Raw genomic sequence first — 26,113 nt, forward strand, 5'->3', positions numbered from 1 at the left:
ACAAGCATTACCCCACACCTGAAAAGATGCCTGTGATGAGAAGCAGCTTTAAACAAGCAACATATTTTAGCATGAGCAAAAAAAATTTAAGTATCTACTGCCCTCCAGAGGAAAACTTACTGAAACCCAGAATGAAAAATGTATCTGATTTGCTGGCTCTTGGTATTTTACAGAAAGATGTGTGGCCATGCAAGACAGTGTGGTAAGCACTGGATTTGGGGGATGGGTGGGGAGGAAGTGAGGAGAGAAGAGGGGTTAGGATTCAAACTCCTACTTGGCTGTAAAGCTCACAACTGTGGGCCAGTCACACACATGCTCAGGTTAGAACACAGCTATGCTGGATGGAGCCAATGAGCCATCTAGCTCAGCATGCCATTTCTGACAGTGGCTAAGCAAAACTCCCTGGAAGGTCTACAAGCAAGCCACCCAGCCTTTGAGGATGGAGGGTCTATTTAGCCCTAACAAGTAACAGCCATTGATGGACATAGTCTCCAAGAACTTGTCCACTCCTAATTGTTTAAGTCATCTGAGGAAGTGGTAGTCAGTCATTACAACCCTGGCAGTGAGTTTCACAAAATCATTATGCGCTGCGTGAAGTAATACATTTCTGAAAATGCTTGAAACTGGAGATCATGGGTTGAAATCCCACCTAGCAATCTAAATTGTTTTTCCTGGAACATGTGACTATACTTTTCAATGCTCCTTTAAGTGCCAATGTGCACTACAACAGTCAACTCCTCAAACATGTCACCTATCTAAACAGGGCATGAAGTCTGCGACCATCACACCAGGTATGCAAGTCACATGGCCAAAACACATACTACAAAACCCACTTACCTGCATCCCTCCTTTCTGAATCTCTCACTACCAAAAGCTCTCCCTTCCCAATCCTGGAAGGGTACCCCTCAGTCTAAGGGGATATTAGGACATCTTCTGAGGAATTGGTCCCTTTCTATGGAATAGTTTCCCCTCCTCCTTTCCCTGATGCTGTCTACTATCCTCATTCTCTGCGACAGCAGAAGAGCTCTCAGCGTGGGAGCAGAATCCTTCTTGCAGGTCCCTGAAGTCTCATCTGCATGTCTTCTGCCTGTCTTAGCTTCTCCAGATCAGCAAACTCAGCCTCAAAGGTAGACAAGTCACTTCCCAAGAGCTTGGATCACTAACTGACAACATCTGTGAAGCAGGCTGAAGGTGACACACTGTGTAATGGTTAGAGCCATTTCCCTACTGCCCAGCTAAGGGCAAAATTGCAAAATTATTCAATAGCCTACTCTTCTTGTGAAGATAAAATGGAAGAATCCCCAGGTACAGCAGCACACCTTAAAAGGTCTTTTTAAAAAATTAACACAAGTGTAACCCATCACGGGTTACTTTCTAGCCTGATAAATCAGCAGCCACCTATTTTGTATTATGTCCCCTTTCTTACTCCTTGAGAATCTACTTATCACTTCCCCCCTTCTTCTATAATAAGCCTTTTTATAAATACTTTTTTTTTTGGCTTCCTTAGTACACTCTATTTCTCTGGGATATTTCTTGGAATCTCTTCCCTACATGCCAGACTGCCTGGGAACTACACACGTTGCTATAAAGTCTTTTCCAAGGTTTCCGCCCTGTTGCTTTGTTATGGTGCCAGGACTCAGTTGGAAGGGCACCTTCTCACTTGGTCAGCCTAGATGTTGTCAGGAGATACTTGAGTGGCATGCTTGTCTTCAAATTTCTGTCACCCATAATTTATTATATTGTTTATTGAATGTTCCAGCCATTGATTTATTGACTTGCACTATGTGATCTGCCTTGAGTCTGCATGAGAAAGGTGGACCATAAGTAACAAATAAATAAATAGGCATGCAGGACTTCCTGATGGCTGCCAATACATCTTCCCAAAGCAAGAACACTGCCCAATGCAACTGGATTGCAGTCTAGCAAAGGAGACTCACTGCTGGGGAGAGCTGCTCGCTGACATGAGGCCTTGCAACCAGGAACTCCCCCACCCCACCTCTTGTAAGACACAGATTTCCAGGTCTCCTCTCACCTTCGGCCCCAGTTTGCCCAGCTGCACAAGGAAGTGAATAGGAGAAATGCTGCCCACATACCAGAAGTATGCCAATTTCATGCCAGGTTTACAAGCCGGAAGGGACTTTTCAAGGCAATCAAAGCAGAGGGCTAAAGAACCTTTCCCTCAAGTCTGTTTGCAACCAGGCACGCTCCCTGGTTTAGACATACAGTACAGTGTGCCTAGAATTTTGGTGCGCCTTATAAGCAAGCAGACAAGCCCATACCACTGGGGAAAGAAGGCTGGGGCCTTTTAAAAGGTTATAAGGAGGCTCAATATTAGAACATGAGCTCTTAAGTTCATTCCTCCACATCAGTAGCTTTAAAAGAGGTAAAGACACTATAACTAAGGCAGTAAACTTTTAACAGCACCTATAGAAATTTCACATAAATGAGTTTCCCATAAATGGGAAAGCAAGGTGATCACTCATGTTATACAATTTTCTGATGTAAGAAAACCAAATCAAACCAGGAGACAGAGAGGAGGAGGAGAATGTACCTACCTGACAGCCTCTGCCACATTGTTGGAAGTGTGACCTGATAAAGCATCATGCAAGTTACGGATAAAATAATCTCGGTATTCTTCTGGAAGTGCCATGAAAGTTCCACCCATCACAATGAATTCCACTTTGTCCACACTGTGGCCAAGCTGCTTCAGCTACAAGAATAAGATCAGCCCATGAGACACCTGCCTCTGTGACTCAAGCAAATAAATTGGCCCGCACAAGCCCTTAAGAGTATATAGTGCCCTGGAAAGGAAGTTTTGGGTCAGAAGAAAATTTCCTAATTTGGCTCCCCTCTTCGGATTCCTCATGTGCATCTACTTGCTAAAACCGAGTAACCAATAACAACAACAACATTCAATTTATATACCACCCTTCAGGACGACCTAAAACCCACTCAGAGAGGTTTACAAAGTATGTTATTATTCCCACAACAATCACCCTGTGAGGTGGGTGGGGCTGAGAGAGCTCCGAGAAACTGTGACTGACCCAAGGTCACCCAGCTGGCTTCAAGTGGAGAAGTGGGGGAATCAAACCTGGTTCTCCAGATTACAGTCCCACTCTCTTAACCACTACACCAAACTGTCTCTCTCACTAGCTACTTAATATTTGTCTCCATTTTCATACAGATTTAGATCATCCTTACTCTTAAGGGTGTGTGCTGTATGAACAAAGTTTCTGATGACATCCTTTTGTCTTCACAGAAGAAAGTTAATGGCACAGTGAATCACTTAGAGTGTTTATGTGTATTTAAATATTTTAACCATTTTTCTAGACTGTCCAAGGCAGCTCACATTCAATAATTAAAAAACATACTACACAGCAATATTAACACATAGCAGACACCAGAGGGATAGCCCAGCAGAGGCCCAACTAGCCCAGTAACAGCATTCTGCAATTAATTAGCTTTTGGATTCAAACTCCTAGCTATCAACAGATCTTGAAGACATAAGCAGTTGTAAATCTGTGTCTGGGTGGCATTACTTCAGATTACAGGTTGGTGGGAAATCGCATAGTTGAATGCTTCTGCATGAAAAAGTGCCCTGTACATAGCAAATTAGCATGACTAGAATTCTAGGTTAGAACCCCATTTCCTGACATGATAGATTTCTTTGAATAGGATTTTGTTTAATGGGGGGAGCATTCTGTCATATGATCTCCTATGAGCCAAGTACAGTAATACAATCCAGAAACAGATTTACCACCTCACCTGCTATTTGTATGAACAAGTCCTATCTATCTACAGGTTCTGCATCCCCACAACATACAGTTAGCAGGAATTTTCCTATACACCAGGAACACTGGGGGGACAGTGGTTTAGAAATATTTAGGGGAATAATAATTTTGCATTGCATTCTATGAAAACATGACCAAAACTAGTTCACAAAATGGATTAAGAGCAAACTTTATTAAGATCAAACTTTACTGGGCAGTAGCTGTTTAGGTCATTTGGACCCAGGGGTGCCTTCTTCAGGATTGGTCTCACAAGCACCTCTTTCAAAGCGGTCAGCACTATACCCTCCCACAGAGAGCAACTTGGACCCATCAACCACCCCAGCCTGGCATGATAATATTAGCTATAAGGGGCAAGACTGGACATGATAAGCCACACACTTCGAAGCAACTGCAACTTCATCAGGTCTCACCAACTGAAAGTCATCCATATAACTTGAACCAGACCACACCCCAATACCATCCTGAGATTGAATCAGTCCAACTGTAGTGTCTAAATCATGATGGATGCAAGCAATTTTGCCTTCAAAATGCACTGCAAAGGGATTGTGTGTTTTCCAAGTCAACATCTCAACCCTTGGGGTTTGAAAAATCCCAGAAAAGCTCTGCTGGACAGCACTGTGCAGATGTGGTGATGGCAGAAAACTGAACTCGCTTTGCTGCCGCCACCACCATGGAACAGGCATAATAATACAGTTGCACCTGTACAGTAGTTATTTTTTTACTCAACCTGTGCAAGTCTTTCTGGCCGGCTGTCCTACAGTGCTCCTCTGGACAGCAACATCTTAGCCCACTTATGTTTTCAAGATCACGGACATCTGCAGAAAACATTCATTTTTCAAAAGTGGTAGGAAAACACACAAACTGCTCTTATCTTTAACCAGCCATAACTGCAGACTCCTCTCAATGCAAATCTTTACCTGTTCCACTCGATGCCTGGTTTGGAGATATGGGTCATATCTGGCACGAATGGCTCTCATTGATGTTGGCTAGGAGAAGCAAACATGAAATAAAAAATTAGTTCCTCAATATAATGGAAATAAACAGCGTCCAAGGTCTGTCAAGGTCAGATTTGCCTCTTCTCCGACCAGCAAACAGTCTTGGTGACATTCTATACAGTGACATTCATGTCATTTAAACTTCTTTCTGGCTTCTGATATAATCATTCTTTTACTGGGGATGGGGGCAGGGAAGCTGTTTTTAAAAATGCTTTCCTGTAAAATCTTTTTATAAAAGCTTGTTTCTCACAGAAAAGTGGAATGAAACATGAAGGAAAGCCAATGGGGGCTGGGGGGAGATTGGACAATAAAAACAAGGAAAGCCTGAAGGGGGAATGGAACCAAACACTAAGGAAACCTCTCCTGATCCTCCTGTGGTTGAGGCAGCTATTGCAGCAATGGAAACCCCCATCATTCAAATGAGTGCAGCCCACATGCCTGGATCCCTATCTGAAAAGTTCGGAGGGCACAAGGGGAAGTACTGGCTGGTGCCATGTTGGGGAACCCTGATCTAGATCAAACACTAATTTTAAACAATCAATCAGGTTTCCTTTTCCATTCTATTCATGCATAAAACTTTATATTTTTATTCTGCTTTTCAGCCAAAGCCAGGGCAAATGATATTAAAATCTAATACTTATGTCCCTAGGGTAGGGACGTCTTAGCTAAGCTGGATGCAGACTTTGCTATTCTTTGTTTTCCTTTCTTTGGTCTAAGCAGCAGCAATTGCAAGCAGGAGGACTCTTAATAGGAGCTGAATCAAGTTATGATGGAGGGGTACATTGCTGCTCCCTGACCTTTCTGGTGGAACTAGGTCTCTGCAATCCTCAAGGATTAAAAAGAGGACAGCCGATTCATTTTAAAAATCTGAACAAAGTAATGCAGATTAATATCGTCATCCAGAAAGGAACCTGTGCCTATCTGACATAGACAGGTGTGGCTGGATGACCTTCCAGAATGACAGGAGGTGAACCCATTTTCAAAGCCTGACCATAAACCTAGAAGCACGCATACATACACTTTTCTTATTCCACCCCTCAGTTCCACTTTGTGTTGCCTGAAGTGGGGGATAGGGCATGCAGAGACTAAAGTAGGCCAGCAAGAGACTGAATCCTCCTCTTGGCCAGAACATCAAAGCCTCATTTTGGCCTTCCCCACAACTTCCTGCTGGAGAAAGCAAATGAGTAGCTATGATTGTCAGAAGACAAAGAACCTCGGAGTTCCTTAAAGACTGACAGACTTATTAATGCATCATGAAAGCTTAGATCATATTCCGTATGAAGTAATAGATCCGAGAACTGTCGACAATGAGCAGCAACGTCTAACCTACAAGGAGATAACACAAGTACAACATTCAATGCTAAGAATAAAAACAGAAGAAGAGTTGTCTCCTTGTTATGGATGGTTTCAATATAGACAGATCAGAGATCTTTGTAATTCGGACTGCTTAAAAGGAGGTATAAGAATGGAAAATTCAAAACTAGAAGAAGTGATGTTACAAGAAGGCAAGAAAGAAATATCTAAGATTTATAAATTACTTCTGAAATGGCATACGGAGGATGAAACAGTTAAAATCCAGATGGTGAAGTGGGCAATAAACTTTCATAAAGAAATAACAATGGAGGCGTGGGAATACCTGTGGAAAAATACACTGAAGATTTCAACTTGTACGAATATTAAAGAGAATGTATACAAAATGATCTACAGATGGTACTTAACACCAAAGAAAATTGCGCTAGGGAATACGAATATGTCAGACAAATGTTGGAAATGCAAAAAGCATGAAGGATCACTGTACCATATGTGGTGGACTTGTGAAGTAGATAAGCAATATTGGGGAGATATAATTGAAGCAATTAATGAGATTTTACAAATTCAAATAAATAAGAACCCAGAATTGTTGCTACTGAACTTGGGGATGGAAGCTGTTCCAATGCAGTATAGAACATTGCTATTTTACATGACTACAGCGGCAAGACTTTTGTACACGCAGAAGTGGAAAGTACAAGAAATACCAACCATAGAAGACTGGATTTACAAATTGCTGTACATGGCAGAAATGGACAAAATGACAAGGAAGCTTAAAGATCTTGACCTAGGACAATATATTGCTGATTGGGGGAAATTGAAACAATATTTAGAGAAAAAATGGGATGTGAAAGGAGAACTGTGGCAGTTTGAGAATTTCTAAAGGGCGGTGTTGTAAATGGAGGAGAGAAGTGACTTTACCATTAAGGGGGAAATTTAATTATAACAATCTAAGCTAATATTATGATCAAGAAAATTTGATTTAGAATATATAGTTTAATAAAGGAAAAGTAAAATGGATACATTAGAAAATTTATACTATACACTATATATATTTTAATATACCACACTGTATACTATATTGGGATGTTATAATATAATGCATGCTATGCTATATTGAATGGAGTAGTACATAACAAATACTATATTGATAGTATATTTGATAGAGAATATGCATAAAAGAACTAGAACATGCTTAGAGTAAGAGATATTATGATCTATGTGTTGCAGATACATTTATGTTATATCACAAGGAATGCTATGTTATATTGTATGGCATAGTATACAGCAAATATTATATTGATAGTATATTTGGCAGAGTACTTGTATAAAAGAATTAGAATATGCTTAGAGTAAGAGATATTATGATCTATGTGTTGCAGAAAAATATAAGTGAAATAGAATTAAGCAACAAAAGGGGGTAAGGGTTGGAAAGCTGTTGGAAGTCAATAGGGAGGGGGGAGGAAAAGGGTGGGGAATAGAACTAATTAGATATGAAAGGAATGTATGTATCAAATTTGAAAATTTAAGCTCACCAATAATTTTTTTTTTAAATGAAAGCTTAGATCATAGTAAATCTTCTAGTCTTCAAGTGTCACTAAATTTATTGTTTTTAAACACACACACAGAAGCGGTCTTGAGTTTTTCCTTCACATTTAAGAAGAGTAATTTCCAAATAAAAGGATGCTGTTGCTGTTATTCCAACAGTTGCCACATGCCTTACTGATGGAATAGACACACAAATCATCAGTGCTGCATATACATAATTAGTTTCCTCGATAGACACATCCACATTTATGAGGTCTGAATAAATGCAACTTTAAATGGCACCAACAGAACTTTTATAAAGCAGTACCTCATATCCTGTGTAAGACTGCGTTGAATATTCAAAGTCAGAATCAGGACCTCCTGGACAGTATCTGTATTGTTCAGAAACAATGAGACATAGTTTGCTTTCAGAAACTGTGGAAAGTAGGCACACGTTTGGCAGGACATTCAAAAAGGGTAAGGAACTCAAGATGGACATTACTGACAGTACAGATGTGGAGGCCCAGGAAGGGGAGGCAGAAACAGTTGTGGGGGAGATAATGTGTTTTTATGTCCCTCCTCCTCATCCCTGGCCTTTTTTTCAATTTTCTGATGGAAAAATTGAGAAATTTGGGGGAGCACTAAAAAAAAACTCTCCTATGAAATATTTTCTCTTTTAGAATGTGAAATGCTTCTTAAGGCAAAGTTTCACTGAAAATCAAGATCTGAGTCCAGTCAAAGTTCCCTTCCTTAAAAACAAACTAAACTTTTTCTCAAAGGAAACTGGGAAATTTTGGGAAGCTCCTCCCCACAAAAACTTACGAAATATTTTTCTCTTTTTGAGTGAGAAAGACCTTGTCTTAAAAAGAATTTCGCTCATTCATGCTATAGCATGAATAATTCTGAGTGCTTTCTCAAAAGTTCAGCATTTTTAATGTTATAAAGTTTAAAATTCAAATATGGTGGTTGTCCTACTCTTGTGACAGTATGAAAGTGTTTCTGTCCAAATAACACAATTTATTTTGGTTGTTGGGGGTTTTCCGGGCTGTATTGCCGTGGTCTTGGCATTGTAGTTCCTGACGTTTTGCCAGCAGCTGTGGCTGGCATCTTCAGAGGTGTAGCACCAAAAGACAGAGATCTCTCAGTGTCACAGTGTGGAAAAGATGTAGGTCATTTGTATCTACAATTTGTAGATACAAATGACCTACATCTTTTCCACACTGTGACACTGAGAGATCTCTGTCTTTTGGTGCTACACCTCTGAAGATGCCAGCCACAGCTGCTGGCAAAACGTCAGGAACTACAATGCCAAGACCACGGCAATACAGCCCGGAAAACCCCCAACAACCATCGTTCTCCGGCCGTGAAAGCCTTCGACAATACAACAATTTATTTTGTTTACTACAGAATTTTTTTGTCTTTAACTTTTATTTTCTCCCTTCTTCCTAGATTGCAAAAAATAAGATCTATGTGCTACATAGAGGGCAGCAGTCTACAATTCTTTATCAAGTATTGGGAGTACACACATTTTTTTCTTGCAGAACACAAAATTTATACTTTGAAATTCATAAATATGCCAAATATTTATGTTAACTGTTATAAATGACATGTTTTATGTTAGTAAATCAGGAAACTAAGTTTAGGAAAGTAAGTATTGCATACATTTCAATCTTTCCCAAAATTTCCATTTTTTTCCCAGGGGAATTTAAGGTCTTTCACATTTGTATCACACCGTTCCTCCTAGATGCTCAGAAAAGTGCATGTGGACTGCCTGAATTTTACCTTAACCCAGTGAGATATAAGTTACTTCCTCGAGCTTTGTAGTTCAATAAGATTTTGAACCAAGATGCCTACATTCAAAAGAAACCCTGATAAAAATAATTCACTGTGTAGCCTTGGGAAAGTCACCAGTTATTAACCTCTAATCCTCATGTATAAACTCAAGAAGCTGCCTTCTACTGAGTTGGACACTTGGTCTATCAAGATCAGTATGGTCTACTCTGGGAGTGACTCTCCAGGGACTCAGGCAGAGGTCTTTCATATCACCTACTTCCTGACCCCTTTAACTGAAGATGCAGGGGACTAAACCAGGGACTTTATGCATGGAAAGCAGATGCTGTATCACTGAGCCATGGCCCCTCCTCAACCTAAGAAATGGGGAGGGGAGATAATGAACTGTTTATCATACACAACTGGGAGGTTAAACACAATAAGCACTATGACACAGTTTGAAACAGGACATTTCATTTGCAATGATAGCCCCATGTCAGTTCTCTGGAAGTAGAGGTGGAAACAAGACATTCATTTTGGTTTTTTTGCACAAGCAAAAATGCTTTTTTACACTCTTAGGGCATGTGTATTAAAAGTCGGGTTACTAATGCACACAAGCAAAGCATGCTTGGAAGTGCTGCCAGGGAAGACAAGTGCTATGCTGACCCAGATCCTTGGGCTAGCAATCCTAATGGGTAGATCTGCTGATTCTTTCCATGCCATTGATTCGGCATGCTTTTCCAATCTCAGTTTTAAACATCTGCCCTAGAGCAGGATTTATGACACTGTGCTGCCAAAGAATGCAGCATTCCACTTCCCACCCCCCACCAAAAAGTGCTGACTTTCTGATACAGAATCAGGCCATAAGAAATCAATACTGCAAATAACTTAAGGCATCAGCTTCTGTGTGGATGAGTGTAATATAGAAGTTGCAGCACTATGAAACTCACAGGGTAACCATCGACCAATCACTTTCAGCCTCATAGGGTTCTTATGATGATAAAATAGTGGTAGGGCAAGGAGAATAACCATGTATATTTTCCCTGAGCGTACTGGAGGAAGGGCAGCATAAATATGAAAATTAGCATAATTAAATAAATCTTCTAGACAAACTACTAAGAAACCAGCACATCATAGTAAAACAGTGTGCAGAGAATCCCCACAAAGAACTTTATTACTTTGGCTTGGTTCAGAGATAACATGAAACCAGCACCTTCACTTTAGCCAGACATTTCTGCAGATGGGTAGGGAGGGCAGCACCAGGCAACAGGCCAGGATATCTGGGTATGTACATCATATGAAGCTACAGGTAGGACTAATGAGAGTTAACCAATCTCAAACCATGGTTTCAGACCCCAGTGCGAAAGACCCTAACCAAAGACAGTGGAGTAGCCCTCGTTCAGACAAACACACAAACCATAGTCAGGTTAATTAAACCACAGGTCCAAATGAAGGGAATGTTTTCTTCATGCTCAAACTGAATTCATATGGATTTGCTTTGCGATTCAACAGCAAAAAGGATGAGAACAAAAGGATAAGGATGAATACTGAACATACGGTTTTGAAATGGCCATACTTACACACATATGTTTCCTGTGAAGTTAATGTGCGGACATCTGTGCGGCTTACACATCACTGCCACAACAGCTATCTGAAAAATGCAGAATCTCAGATAAGTCATCACAGTTTGTTTGTTATACTAAATTATAAGAGATAGATATAGAGGACATTCTCCACCTACAGCATCAAGCATGCTATCAAACACAATAGATGAAGAAGAATGTGATTTAATTGCTGAACTTCTCATATGGTTAGGAAAACTGACAGCACTCTATCTCCTCATCAGTTAAATTCATTGTATCTTGCTTTTATTGGACAGAGTAAACCACTGTCCTCCATAATCTGCTATCTTGGCTAAGTTCAGCCACAAGAATATTGCATTTGCCACACTGACCAATTAAACAAAAAGAAGACTCACCCCACTAGCAGTGCGAATGGGCTTGGCTTTCAGTTTTGGAACCAGCACCTTGCGGTACTGAGGAGGCACAGCGGCAATGATATCAACCAGACGGGGCTGTGCTGAAAGACCATATTTAGCAGCAGTCTTTGTTTTTATCCTGAAATGGGAAGCAATACAATTTAGTGACTTTCTTTCTGGAACTTTTCTCAAGGGTAATCAGTATTACTTTCAGCCTTCTCAATTCAGCAAGTCCATAGCTCATGGTACATCAGTCAGTATCTCTCTCACACACATACACTGCAAAGGATGATGTGAGAAGGTGCTGAGATAGGACAGCTGGCATCACTTACTTGTTTAAGTTTACATCTTTGCCCTGATGGTGTGCTTCAATCAGTTGTTTGATGACATCTGCTATTGTCATCATCATGAGCTCAGCCCGGCTGAGATCTGCTGAAAGAGAAATGAAAAACTGTCAGTAATATTAATGGCTCATGGAAGCTCATACCCTACCACATATTTTGTTAGTCTTATAGGTGCTACTGGACTCTTGCTCTTTTCTACAGTAATATTAATAACAACAACATTCAGTTTATATACCACCCTTCAGGACAACTTAATGCCACACTCAGAGAGGTTTACAAAGTGTATTATTATTATCCTCACAACAATCACCCTGTGAGGTGGGTGGTGCTAAGAGAGCTCTGAGAGAGCTGTGACTGACCCAAGGTCACCCAGCTGGCTTCAAGCGGAGGAGTGGGGAATCAAACCCGGCTCTCCAGATTAGAGTCCTGCCGCTCTTAACCACTACACTAAACTGGCTCTGGAATGTAAGCTGTACACAGAATTACAGCTCTCAAACACAAACATACAGTGCACACTTTCCCCATATCATTCAATACCACAGGGCCTAAACAACGCTTACATTGCAAGCTATCACATTATCACATTTTCATCCTGCCCTTTTCCCCAAGGAGTTCAGAACTGCGTACATTGCACTGGATCTCGTGATATGGCAGTGGATGGTACTAAGAGTTGCAGATCTTACCAGCGGTCACATACTCCAAGCAGTTATATCTGATGCTGAGTAAGTTTACTCCCAGGGTTGTAGGACCCAATATAGCTTCCCAACCCACAGGGCTGTTAGTTCAGGTGAGCAGCCCATGAACAAACTTTCTTAGGGTCAGAAAGCACTGTTGCACAGATGGAAACATAGGAAAGATCCATGAGACTTAGATTTGTGGATTGCTGGATCCACCATGCGGTTTCCCCTTCCACTGTTTTATCCTCACAATAACCCTGTGAGGTAGATCAGTGCATGACTAGCTCAAGATCACAAGCTCCAGAATGGTTTTGTTCACCTTTAGTGAAGAGCTACTGTAACACAGCAGTTCAGTGGTTAGGTTGTGAGCCAGTACTCTGCTGGTTTGACTCCCACTACTGCCATGAGCTCAGCAGGTGGCCTTGGATACGCCACTCCTCTCAGCCCCAGCTCCCCAGCTGTATTGTGAGGATAACAACAACAATGACTATATTCACTGCTCTGAGTAAGCACTAATCCATCTAGAAAAGCAGTATATAAGCACACTGTTATTATTAAGCTACACCCCTTGTGCCATGAGAATCATTCTGCTGCAGATGTTGGGTGTCATGAAGCTTTGATGGCTTTATAAGGAAATTATACAAATTCATGAAAGAGAGGATCTATCAGCACCTTCTTGCCCTGATGGCTAAAAAGAACCTACAGCTGTTCACCTGTAATGCACCAGTCCAGAGAGAGATGCTACTATGGTTAATGAACAAGGGGAAAGGGTGATCCCAATGATAGAATTGATGAATGTGTATATAGGGCAGGAGAGAAAAAAACCCAAAAACAAAATGGACACAAACTAAGTTTTTAACGGGTGGAGGAGTTTAAAGGAAAGTCAGGCTTACCTCAAACTTCCTGAATGACAGGACAACAGAAAAATGCAAGAGAAGTGGGGTATACAGGAATCAGAGTGACCTAGACAGTCCAACAGAAACAACAACTCCTCCCCCCAACATACACACAACCCACCATCACTAAACTTATTTGGGAACACAGGCAAGGGAGACAAAGCAACAAACAAAACATCTCATATGCCTTTAGCAATGTTTTGTTTTAAAACTGCAATGGGAAGGAAAGTCCCCAAACTGCAGAAAGTAGGGAGCAGGAGCACAAAGAAACAAAATCCACCTTGGCTCTTTATGAAAAAAGCAGGCTATAAATGAAATATAAAGACATACAAATAAGGGGGGGGGGGTAAGCAGAGACATCTAATTATGATCTTAGTAACAGTTTCCTCATTGGAAAAGAGCAAGAGTCCAGTAGTCCCTATAAGACTAACAAAATTTGTGATAGGGTATGAACTGTTGTGAGTCACAGCTCACTTCTTCAGATCGGATAGAATTTCCTCACTAAACGCTAACAACAGCTGACTCGAGTAAAGTCTATGTTCGAAGCAATTAATAACACAAACTTTAAAAAATATATATCAGAAGACACAATAAAAAGAAGCCTAACACGAGACCCACAGCTCAGCACGGGACTGGGGAAGACGCAATTCTCGTGTCCACGTATGTACGTCCTCCCCTTACCTTTCTTCTTTTGCCTCATGGGGAAGGCCTTGATGATCCTCCTCCGCGTTGAACTCCTCGAGCCCTTTTCTCACACGATCACCCAAAGCAACTCTTCTACGGCTCAAACGTCAAGCATGATTTTGTCCCAGCCACGCTCTTCACAACACCGTCGCAAAAGAGAAGGGCGGAAGAAGCCAACAACAGTTCACGACTGAAGTCGTCGCCGTAAAGTGCCTGTTTTTGTCGAGGGTGAGGGAATGAGAGCTCGGGGGACTGCCTCAGCAAACTCGTTTCTTCTTCTTCACTTGGCCGTGTCGGTCAGTTGGTCCTCTTTTGTCTACGCGGGCTTTACTGCGGTTCATCAGGGTCTCGTTTCTTACTTCTTAATTGGAGATGCCGGTTAACAAACCTGGGGCTTTCTGCATGCAAAGCAAATTTATTTATTTACTTCATTTATTATATAGTCCGCTTTTCTCCCCAGTGGTTTGCCATTGAGCCAGTGGGACTGCAGCCATACAACTCCGATCTGAGGTGTAGTTACTTAGAAGTAAATCCCACCGAGAGGAATAGGTCTGAGGATTTGTGCAGGGTCTAAGGTTGCCAGCCTCCGGGTGGGGCGGGAGATCTCCTGGAATTACAACTGGTCTCCAGACTACAGAGATCAGTTCCCCCGGAGAAAACAGCTGCTTTGGAGGGTGGGCTGTACGACATTATAACTTACTGAAGTTCCTCCCCAAACCCCATCCTCCCCAGCCCCCCTGCCCCAAATGTCTAGGAAAATCCCAAACAGGAGTTGGCACTGCAGAGCTCCTTGGTGCCTGCTAAACACATACTCCCTTTACACATATTGCAGTGTATGTTATTAGCTTGATTTATACCCCACCTTCCTCCCCAATACATGTATAATCAGAGTATGTTGTGCACATGATTTTTCTTTGTGTGTGCACTGAGTGATTCTTACACAAATGTACAGCCAAGTACGTGATTTTATACCCTACATTTAACAAGTATTGGTGGTGAGAGTGACATCAAGTCATAACTGACTTATGGCAACCCCTGCTGGAATTTTCAAGGAAAGAGGCTAACAGAAGTGGTTTGCCATTGCCTGCCTCTGCAATCCTGGTCTCCATTGGAGGTCTACCATCCAATTACTAACTAAGGCGGCTTGGCTTCCAAGATCTCACAATATCAGGCTTGCATGGGCTATCCAGGTCAGGGTAGCCAGGTATCGCTCCCAGTTTTATTTTTATTTGCCTTTTTCTTACAAACAGATGTATATGAAGGATGTATATCTGATTTTTTTCTTGCTTCTTTTACACTTGCCATTAACAATTGGGAAAAACTGCTTTTCGTTGCTTCCAGCATAACTACAGAAGGGAACTGTTGATGGATGAGCCACTGGACACACCACGTGTCAATAAAAACCTGCTTCTGGCCTTGATGTTAGGATATGGTATGCTGGCATTTAAAACATCAGCTTTCATGATGTCAACTTAGAGTAAGAGACAAAGTCAGAGTGAACTGACTATCTAAATATACCACCGTGATAGCATGGAAGCTTGTGAGCTGGATCATTTTGACCCAGTCTGTTTAGCCGTATTGAGCGAGATTCCTTCTGCAATTATTGATGTAGGGTTAATTAAAGCTTGGCATGAATATGATGCTATAATGAGAATCAAAAGAATTCAAAGAGCAAGTCAGGAAACAGTCTGTGAAGCCAGTAGAAGATGTGCAACTAAAGTGATGTGGTCGGAATGTAAACATTACATTAAAAGGTATGTGGGATGTGTTTCTGATGAGAGAGGATGGTGTTACTCATTGCTTCAGATGACCCCAGTGTGGCCGTGAATAGGGGATGGGAGAGCCATTGATCAGACTGGCGAAGCTTCAGCTTAGAACCAACGGAGCATTTCTACAGATGGATTTCTGCCCACAGAGTGCGACTTTCTCATCTCCCCACTCATGCCTCAGCTCAGAATGTATCCAAGCCTTCATCTCTCCTTCCTCTAGACATCCCCTTCCACTCGTTTTACCCCCTTCCTCAGCATCCCAGAGGAATTCCTTAGCACTTTAAAAAAAAACAATTTATTTACTTTAGCATCAAGAATTGCAAAGATCAGCAAACTGAGGGGATACTCCAGGCTCATGAGGAATTTGAGGGAAGGAGCAGATGAAGAATTGGTCTTATGGTGGCAGCACAACTGTAGTTCCATCATCCATAGCCTCTCTGAATTCAAAAGGTTTTGGTTACAAGAAAGAGTCTGTTTTTGAAGAAGGAAGGCAACTTTAATCTCCACATTCTCCATGTTCATTCCATTAAGTTTTAGCAGAACAACAGAGCATTTCAGGACTAGTTCCCCATCTGTGCATTTAGTACTGTGACCATCTATTAGGGTAAAGAGAATCTTTCAACGTAGGCTGAAATGCACAGGTTGTTTGCTCAAGTGGTGTCCCAGAAGGCTATTTTCTGCTCTAAACATCTTTCTTGAGTCAACAAACAAAACTTTTACTGTGAGACCTTGCATCTTCCCTTTCTTGAAGGTCCATGTGGTACAAGGAGCAGGCTTAGGATAGGTGATATTAAGGGAAGAGTTAGGAATATGTCTCCAACTTCTTTGTGACCTGGCTATATCATGTAACCATGCCACATCATATCCTGTCAGTTCAAAAAGGACTATATTGATTGCCAATTTGTTTCTGGGTTCTTACCTTTAAAACTATGTTTTGGGATTAGGGCACTTGAAGGGCCATGGGCAGCCCAATCCTAAGAAGGGCACGGAAAGTGAACAGGAACCGAACTAAGGCTTGCGAGGGCGCATCTAGCCCGTACGCCCGCGTAAGTGGCCTTCCGCCCGCGCTGGGACGCGGCGCTGGCCCGCCGGCGGGCCAGCACCGGTGCAAGCCACAGGCGCCCGGGCGGCGGCGCAGAAGTGGCGTAGAGCCCTACGCCGACGCAGGGGGGGGCGGGGAGCAAGGCGGGGTCGGAGTTAGTCCGCTCCCTAAGCTCCTCCAGAAGCGGGAACGCCCACAGCGGCGCAAAAAAGCTACGCCACGGAAAAAGAAGGCGTAGCCCATAGGCGTCCATGGAACGGCGAAAAATCAGCCCCCTCTCTGAGCGCCTCGCCCCGCCCCTATGGCCCGAAGGAGCATAGGATGAGAACTATCCCGGGGACCAATCAGCGTGCGCGCCCGGCATGGACGAGCCCCCCTCTCTGCACCCAATCACCTGCGACCGCGTCCTACAAAACATCCGGCCAGCACCGCCCAAACCCCCAGGTAAGTGAGCACTCGGCCGGAGGCTCTGCCCGTCTGCTGAGTGGCATTGCCCCTTTGAAAACCGAAACGGGCTGAGGGCATTCACATTGGCAGGCGCAGAATGCACTCAGGGGACTTTGCGAAAAACTGGGGGAACTTCGCATAAAGGGGAAGAGGTGCCTAACTGCCTAACTCTCTTTCTACCGTGATAGAAAGAATGACTCCACAGCTAACTGATGCATGCTAGTTGCTTCTAACTAAGCACAAACAAACTAACCCTTCCGTGGCAGAAGGGAATGACACTTTGCAAATTAACCGCATGCTCTCCCGTTTCCTTGCAGGTGCCCTGACTCTTGCGCTCCCACCTGGTGATGACCGACAGAGCGCTGACAGGTAAGGAGGAGGTGGGGGGGCATTCCGCAGATTAGTGCAAACCGCCCATTCACCTGAACCCACCCGCTCACTTGCCGCTTTGGGTGAGGCCCAGCAGGGGTGGGGGGCAACCATGCCCGCCCCTGGCTGCCTCAGAGGCAGGCGCCTCGAAAACCACATGTGGCCAGGTGTTTGTTGTGACCAGCTCATTCTCTCCCTTAAAGGTAAAGGCTTGCCAAGGCCGAGTGCATCCTCACCAGACCGTCATGCATCAGCTGCTGCCCTCGACCATGTGCAACCCCCCCCCGGATGGCGGAGTGTGGGGCTTGCCTTGCCAGTGGAACGAGGCAAAGCCCACACGTGTCTTTTTCCCCCACAGGCACGTCCAGGGCATGGCTGCTCCCCCGCGCCCCGCCCTCCCCAAACATCTCTGACGGACGGTTGGCTGCAGCCCAGGAAGCACCGTCGCGCCGCGGCCTGCATCCCAGCCCCGCCCCTCCGAGCGGGAAGGAGGGCTGTGTGGAATGCTCCGGCTCCCTCGCCAGCCTAAACGCAAGCCCGCTCTTTCCAGTGCAATAAAACGAGATGTACAACAACTGTTTTCTGTGTCTGCGAGTCTGACTTCGTCCTCCGCCCCTCCCCCAACACTCCCGTCACATCTCCCCACCTGCACATTGCCACAAATGTATCCGACACACCCCGTCTTGCCTCCCCGCCCCCTCCCTCCTCCTCCCCCCCTCCTCCTCTGTATTTGACCAGTGTCTGTACCACCCATCTGCTGAAGAGAACTTGATTCTCAGAAGCCTATGCCACAATAAAATTGGATAGTTTTAAAGGTGCTATGGGACCCTTTTTGAATTCGCTACCACAGGCTAACACGGCTAACTCCCCTGCATCTATGGCCAGGTAGAGGGTTGGGGCGGGGCATGTGAGCGGGGAGGGGGATCAATCCCCGGTGGGGAGAATAGCTGGCACCCGATAAGCAAGGGAGAGGGTGGTGCGAGCTGCCGCTGCAAGGGAGCGGGAGATGGCAGGGGAAACGGTCCACTCGCGGGAATCCTAGCCCCCACCAATGGAGAATCCAGGGTGGTGGCAGGCGGATGCCATATCCCGGGCAGGAGGTCTCGCGCGCCTGGGGAGGGTCGCCCCCATCGCAGCCGCAGCCCCAGCAACACAGTCCCATGAGCGGCCGCCTCCCAGAGTGGGTCCAGCCCCTCGGGCGTCTGCAGCAGCCCCATTGGTCATTCCACCCCAGGGCGTCCTGCCTCGCATCCAATCCCGTGGAGCAGTTGCCAGCCTCCCACGCCAACAGGCCATGGTTGTTGGGAGGGGTGGGGTGTGTCCGAGGCTGCGCGTGGCTCCGCCCTGGCTCGGCGCCGTCTCCTGCGTTCAGCAATTGTGGCCACTCGCGTTGCCCTGCCGGGGGGGGGGGGAACCACTCCGAGGCTGCCAGCCCCGCCAATCCTGCAGGGAAGGCCGCTGGCCCCGCCCACAGGGGCAGTGGAAGAGCGCATCAGCTGCGCAAAGTGGCTAAAATGCGGGAGCCCGAGGCCTCCCGGCTGGCTGCCACAGCGTGCCCCTTCCCCGGCCGGGCCATGCAGGCTGGGTGGCCACCCCAGGCCCGGGAGGGCCCCCCGATGGCAGGTTGCGTGACTGCCCCAGCTCAGGGCGGCATGCCAGGCAGGGCAGGTGCGTTAGGGCAATATGGAAGACATGCCAGAGCGGCCCCTGGCCAGTCCTTGTGCATCCTAAGCCCCCCCCCTTGGAAGGGATGCGCTGTCACCGCGGGCCTGGTCATGCGCTCATGGTGCCAGGGCAGGATATGGCTGGCAGTTCACCAAAGTATCGCAGGCAGACACGGGTCCATGTGTAGATGAGCTTTATTCCCAGTCCCACGGCGCAACGTACAGCCAGGCCCAAGGGTTCACGTCCCGCAAGGATGCACTTGAGCAGCACAGCATCCCCGCAAGGGAAGAGGGCCCTGGGGCCATAGGAAGCCAACCACCACGGCCCCCTCCCCTCCAACCCACAGGTCTGAGACGGGGGGGCCTGTGCTGAACCTATCCATGAACTATGCAGCTGCCAGACAGAAGATAGGGAATTGTTACATCTCAGACCCTCCAAGGTCATGCCGGCGGGCGGTGTAGTTCGGTGGGCAGCACAGAAACACTATACCCACAGCGGTCCCGGCTGCATGGAGGGCGACGGGTGGCGGGAGCAGTGGGCGGCCAGGCTCGGGGCCCAGCTCATTGCCAAGGCTGCCGGGAATGACCTCCTGGCAGATGAGGGTGCAATGACTGCGCGGCCAGTTTACCTGGAGGAGCTCTTCCCTGGCCGTGCGGAGGAGGCCCACCTCATACGAGCGTGGCTAGACACGGCGCTGTGCGAGGTGGAGCATGACCTCCTGGAAGAGGAGGTGGCTGCGGGCCCTGCGCGCAGTAAGTCAGGGTCCTCGGCGCCATCCAGGGAGCCTCCTCCGCTGCCACAGAGGGCAGGCCATAAGGGCCCGGAGGCGTCCCAGCCACTTCCGTCGAGGCGCAGGTTGCAGGTGCTTGCAGCAGATGCCGGGCTGCCACCAACGGGTGCCCCCCCTCCCTCTCTCCCCCCCTCTGCAGGGACCATCAATGACAGGTGGATGGCTGCCATGGACCGGGTTCACGGGGCATTCCAGCAGGCGCGGGCAGCGGCACCATGTGAGTCTCGCCAACAGGAGGGGCACGGGCATGTGGGGTGGGGCGGCCTGCGGCCGCGACAACAACCCCAGAGCCCACAGGGGCCCTGACGCTCCCATCCCCCACCTCTTGCCCCCACAGCGGCGCCCGCCCGGAGCCCCTCGCCAGATGAGGAGGAACTTGGGAGGGGCTTCACCGCCTGGTCTCCACCCCGCTACCCGCCACCCGCTGAAGACCCAGAGGGTGACCCAGTGGAGGGGCCTGGCAGGAAGCGGCCGAAGCTGGAGCCCGTCCCCGCAGACGGCCGGGCAGCTGCCGATATGCCATCCCAGGCACAGGCATCTTGGACCCCAGCCGGGCCCCTGCTCTGTAACGGGGATGCCGTGGCGGGGTCGCTGGCCTCCCCCTGCTCCGACGCGCTACCTAGCCCTCACCCTCCTGGCTGCTGAGGCCGGGGTTCTGGGTTGGCAAGCTGCTCTCTGGGCGCCTGATGCGGCCCTGGAATCGATTGGGAATAAAGCCAAGTTCATTAACCGCTTTTCCCGTGCAGCCCGTCCATGGGGGGCGGTGGCTGCTGGCCGGGGCGGCTTTCCCATGCTCTCTACATGCAGGGGTTGAGGGAGCGGGGACTCGGAGGGGCCGCCTGGGACACCATAGGGGCGTAAAGGGCGAGTGTTTGGCCGGCCGAGCCCCCCATGGCCAGGCATGGCCCTCAGCGCGCAGCATGCCACAGGTGCTCCGCGACCCTGTCTCGCACAGCTCGGTCATGCTCCTGGGGCTCTGCCGGGGCGTCAGGAGAAAGGCGACCGGCGGGCGGCAGCCAGGGGTCCTCGCCTGGGCCCTCTGTGGCTGGCAAGGGGAGCTGCTGGTGCACGGCAATATTGTGCAGCATGACACAGGCAGCCACGAGCTTGGCGACGGTGAACGGCTGCATGGCCAGGCGGCCGCCCGTGTGATGGAGGCATCTGAAGCGCATTTTCAGCTGACCGAAAGCACGTTCGATCACCATCCTCGTGCGCCGGTGGGCCTGGTTGTAGTTGGCTCTGTCGGCGGGCTCATCCGCAGGGTATGGCGTCAGGAGGTAAGGCAGCAATGGATAGCCACGGTCACCTGCAAGGGGAGGCGGAGTTAGGATCTCCCTTCCCATCCCCGTCCCCTCACAGCTCCCCCACCAACTCCTGACCTAGGAGCCAGCCTCTCCCCTCAGGCCATGATGACAGGAGCCTGTTCAGGCCGGAGGTGGTGAAGATCTGTGCGTCGTGGACGCTTCCCGGGAACTTGGCAACGAGGTCCGTGAAGATCCCCTGGTGGTCACAGGCTGCCTGGACATTGATACTGTAGAACCGGTGCCGATTCCTGTAGACCTGCGGCTCCTCTCTGGGAGCGCATATGGCCACATGCGTGCAGTCGACTGCTCCAATCACATTGGGGAAGCCTGCAAAGGAGGAGAAGCCAGCCCGGATGGGTGCCAACTCTGCCTCCGAGGTGGGAAAGTGGATGTGCTTGCGGATCCGACCAACTAGGGCGTCCAGGAAGGCATGCAGGCAGCGGCTGGCGGATGACTGGGAGACCTCCAAGGCCTCAGCCATGACTCCCTGGAAGGAGCCGGTCGCAAGGTAGCGGAGGGACAGCAGGACCCTCTGGAGGACGGGGATGCCCCGGGGAGCCGCAGCTTGCCCCTGAAGGGCGGGCGCGAGCTCCTCGCACAGAGCCTGTATGGCTGCCCTGTCCAGGCGGAAGCGGTCCAGGCAAGTCATGTCGCCCAGGAGCAGGGATGGCACCCTGGCCTGGAACCGGCGGCGGCGTCTGAGGCGGCGCCGCCTGAGGGCCGCTCGGACAAACACGGCTGGCAGGAGGTGGCTGGTCCGGATGGCTGGGAGCCGCGGCGGCAGTGGCGGGCACCAGGCGGGGATGATCAAGGTCCTGCCTGGAAGGAACGCAGGTTGAGTTTCAGCACCCTGAACCCCCCCCCCCACGCACAGCAGCAGGCCTACCGGTCTCAGCGGCCCGTTGCAAGTGGTGCTCAGGAGCAGGTCCTCTGTCCGCTGCATGGGCCGTCCCAGCCACCCTTCCCGGTCCTGCACCCCCTGTGCCCTCCTCCATCTTGCCGAGGGGATGGGTGAGCACATGACTAGGTGGCTGGTTCCCACCACTTATCTCGGGGACCGGACATTCCAGCGGGCACTACCCCCATGTCTGCTGAGAGCACTAGTGGCGGCGGAAGCCAGCGCCAGGCAAACTGGACAGAGGCCGAGAGAGTGCTGCTTTTTGGGCTCGTGGTGGAGAATGCGGAGGTCGCCCTGAGCACGCACAGGGGCGCCTCGTCCCGGTCTCGACGACGGGCATTCTGGCAGATGGCAGCTGACAGGGTCCCGGCTGTGGGCAACGCGCCCCGCACTGCTCACTCGGCAATGAAGCGCTGGAATGATTCTTTCGGGCCCGCGCGCAAACGAGTGCGCCTCCTCATGTCTCAGGGGGTTCCTTATGAGCGGGCCCTTGACGAGGGGCTCCCAGGCCCAGAGGCGGTCATGCGAGCGGTCATCCCGGAGGCGGTGGTGGGCGGCCTGGGCGTTGAGGTCCTGCCCGGTTAGTATTTGTGGATTCAGGGAGGCGAGGGGGGGGACGTATGGATCGTGGCACATGTGTGACAGGGCCTCTCCCGTGAGTAGGCACGGCCCCTGAGGGTCCAGACCCAAGCCAGGCGGAGGCAGAGGCAGCGGAGTCTGTGCCCCCCCTGGCAGAGAGCGGGGCCCAGGAACAGGCAGCCCTTCCACCGCCACAGCAAGCCCCTGCTGCCAGCGACGAGGAGCCTCAACCGGGCCCGTCGGGGGGCATGGATCCGGAGCACGGTATGTATCTGTGGCCCTGCTGCTGGTGGGGCCAGGGACCGGCTCGGCCGCCGGCCTCGGCCACACATCCAAGGCCACTCATGGCGCCGACCGGTCTCAAGACGAGGGGTTGCGGCCGCAGTTGGAATGGGTGTGCTTGGCCCGGCTCGGTGGCCTGTGGCAGCCCATGTTGGGCCGCTGCTCTTCCCTCCCTGGGGCCTCTTCCCACCCATGTCTCGCTCCAGCAGGGACCATGCGCCTGGAGATAGGCGGGGAGGTGATTGCCCAGCTGCGTGAGCTGCCACCCTCCCGGAGGACCTCTGCTGCCGGAGCGGCTCTCCTGCAGTCGCTCGGCTTCCCTGTGTCGGTGGAGGGTGAAGGTGGCCCTGGGACTCCGCCGGTTCAGGACACCTCATCGACAGAGCCGCTCGAGGAGCTGTCCCAGCCTGCAGCACCATCCCCTCCAGCCCCCCCGCCCCCGGGTGCCATGGGCCGTGTGCGGGAAGGACCTGGCTCCGCCTCTGAGGGGGAGGGGCCCATGGAGGGGATCCTTCCAGGCGCACGGGCTCGCGGCCCCCGCCCTGCCCAGCGGCTTCCCCCGACACTAGCCGCAATGTGGGCGGCGATCGAGAGGGAGCGGCTAGAGGTGCACGCTGCATGGGAGGAGGCGAACAACCGCGGCCGGGAGTTCATGGCTGCGGTACTGGAAGTGGGGGAAGGGGTCCGTGCCTCTCAAGTCCGTGCCGAAGCCCTGCTCGGGCGGCTCGTCGCCATCCTCGATCCTCCGGCCCCACCCGCTGCAGCAGCTCCACCCGCCCCAGAGGCACCCCTCCCTCGGGCCCAGTTGCGTGCGAGAGGCCGGGCCCGTGGACGGCCAAGGGGGTCCGGCCGCCGGCCTCGCCGGTGACCGCCGCTGCCGCCTTGGGGGTGGGGTGGGGTGTTTTGCTGCACAGACGGCTCTCCTACACGCCTCCCCTTCCTCACGTCTGCTGGGGGAGGTGGGATGATATAATAATAAAGGCTGATTTCTGTGCAATGGGTGTCTGTGTTCTTTGCCTTGGGATGGGGACGAGGGGGCAGGCCCGCTGTGTCTGCCTCTTGGTGGCGGCCTCAGGCCAGCCCTCCCCTTCGGCGCCACTGGGGGGCTGTCCCCTGCTGCCAGAGACTGGCTGCTGCCCTGGATTCCTCATGGCAGGGCGCCTGCCAGTCCCATGCCAACCTCTCTGGACGCGGCCGCCAGGGACTTGGTGCTACATTGGGCAAACGGGGGAAAGGCTTCTCAGACTACGCCCACCCCTCTCCTTCCCGACTGCGAGCCCCGCCCGACACACGAGCCGAGGCAGTCTGCCAGCATGGGCGCGGTTTGCCTGCTGCTCTGGGGCCTGGCCGGGATCGCGTGCTGCCCATAGGCTGCGCCTTTCCTGGCCCCTCCCCCTGACGCTTGTCAGGAACAGCGCCCTTTGGCTGCGCCTGGCGGCGGCCGTGGATCAGACCCGCCCACAACACTTTCTGGTTCTCCAAAATTGCATCTCTGCGCCGCTGCAGGCGCCGCTGCGGCCACACTTTGCTGGCACAGGATCCGGCCCGGCGGCGCCGCCACACCACCAGTGCAGCCGCGTCGGCGTTGGGGCCGGCCATAGGATTGCGCTATTAGTCTGCTACAAGCCTACCTGAGAACTACAACAGAGGTCCTCCTGAAAAGGCCATCCTTTTCAGATGGTTATTTCTCTATTTAGTAATGTATTTTAGCCTGACAAGACATTTCAATTAAGCTTGCCACATAGTGGAAAGATAGTGTGACATAGCAGTAAGAATGCTGAACTAAAATTTAAGAGATCCAGGCCCTTCACTGCCAGGAATCTCTCTGGATAACAGTCACTCTCTCAGCCTCGGGTTGTTGTGTGAGTGTAAAATGCAGAAGGGTGAACCATGTATGTTGTTCTGAACTTCAAACAAACGAGGGATGAAATTTTACTAGGAGGATAAGATAATGAAGACTGGGGTTCTATCTGCCAGCAACAGCTCTCTTTCTCCCCTTCTGTTCTTTTTGTTTCGTATCTAGCCTGAAGAAGAGCTCTGTGAAATTCCAATGACTGCTCAATTTCCAATATTTAGCCATCCAGTTAATTAGGTATTGAATTTCATTGGCTGTCCAGGCTCCAGACGTTGCTGTTCTGTTCCCATTGGTTGGATTCAGTGCCAAGATTTCATGCTGTAACCAAAACCTAGCAGCCAGAACCAGAAGGAGGTGGATGGTGTGGTTGACCAGAGAGGAGTCAAAACTGCAATCCTTTGGGAACCTTTGTAAATGTCAGTTAATGAATACTTGCCATGGAAGCTTGCTGGGTAATCTTGGGCTGGTCATATACTCTTAGCCTAACCTACCTCATGGGGTTGTTGTGAGGGGAACAAAGAGAGGAAAGAAGAAAACCACTTGGGTCCCCATTGGGGAAAAAGCAGGGTATAAATGAAGTAAAATTTAAAAAAAAATAATCTGCGTGGGAGCAGCTCAAGTCTCCCATGTGTGGACAGAACCATGTAATTTCTGTTTCAAATGCTAGTTATTGTCAAACATCCATAAAGGAAGAGGTGAGTTGATGATTTCAAGCCCAGGCACTTGTCTGTCAGTGGGTCAGCCCCACCTGAGGTAGCTTAATATAGAAAGTATATCAGCTATGCCAAAAATGTTGAGGCTGTTTAACAAGCGTTCCTTTTATCTTTTGCTGTGAGGCTTCCACAGTTCCAGCAGAGGGAGATGTTAGCAAACTTTATTCTGGGAAGAAGGCTTTTGCCTCTGAAAAAAGGAAATATATCTAGTTCTGTGTGTGTCAATAATTGTCATAATAATTTTAGGGATGTTGTGAATATGACTAACAATGCAGTCCTATGCAGAATTACTCCACTTTATGTACATGGACTCAGACTGGAGTAACCCTGCATAGGATTGCAGCGTTGGAATAATATAGCAGGTGATGCAACCACTGAGCGGTTCTTAAGAACTTCCATGGAGTACCAGCTGCGCCTTTGGAAAGGAGGC

The 26,113-nt window shown here is 49.0% G+C and overlaps 1 protein-coding gene and 1 long non-coding RNA gene across 3 annotated transcripts in view; one reads left to right on the plus strand and one right to left on the minus strand.

The window, feature by feature from the left end:
• ELP3 (elongator acetyltransferase complex subunit 3) overlaps window positions 1-14,055 on the minus strand; it is a 111,530-nt gene extending 97,475 nt beyond the window's left edge. The window contains exons 1-7 of one of the 2 annotated variants that reach the window (XM_054982037.1): window positions 13,968-14,041; window positions 11,702-11,798; window positions 11,370-11,508; window positions 10,972-11,042; window positions 7,950-8,013; window positions 4,709-4,777; window positions 2,556-2,710 (exon numbers count right to left, since the gene is read on the minus strand). In XM_054982037.1, coding sequence (XP_054838012.1) covers window positions 2,556-2,710; window positions 4,709-4,777; window positions 7,950-8,013; window positions 10,972-11,042; window positions 11,370-11,508; window positions 11,702-11,798; window positions 13,968-13,986 — 614 coding nt within the window. In that variant the 5' untranslated portion in view covers window positions 13,987-14,041. Of the gene's footprint in view, window positions 1-2,555; window positions 2,711-4,708; window positions 4,778-7,949; window positions 8,014-10,971; window positions 11,043-11,369; window positions 11,509-11,701; window positions 11,802-13,967 lie in introns of both variants that reach the window. The other variant, XM_054981959.1, reaches the window with a different exon arrangement.
• A 2,909-nt stretch (window positions 14,056-16,964) lies between these two features.
• Window positions 16,965-18,133, plus strand: LOC129339860 (uncharacterized). Its single transcript, XR_008597995.1, has 3 exons — window positions 16,965-17,225; window positions 17,546-17,597; window positions 17,956-18,133. It is a non-coding gene; the product is annotated as an uncharacterized LOC129339860 (long non-coding RNA).
• The last annotated feature ends 7,980 nt before the right edge of the window (window positions 18,134-26,113 follow it).

The sequence above is a fragment of the Eublepharis macularius genome, chromosome 1 (assembly GCF_028583425.1).
Source record: "Eublepharis macularius isolate TG4126 chromosome 1, MPM_Emac_v1.0, whole genome shotgun sequence".
In the NCBI taxonomy this organism is placed as follows: Eukaryota; Metazoa; Chordata; class Lepidosauria; order Squamata; family Eublepharidae; genus Eublepharis; species Eublepharis macularius.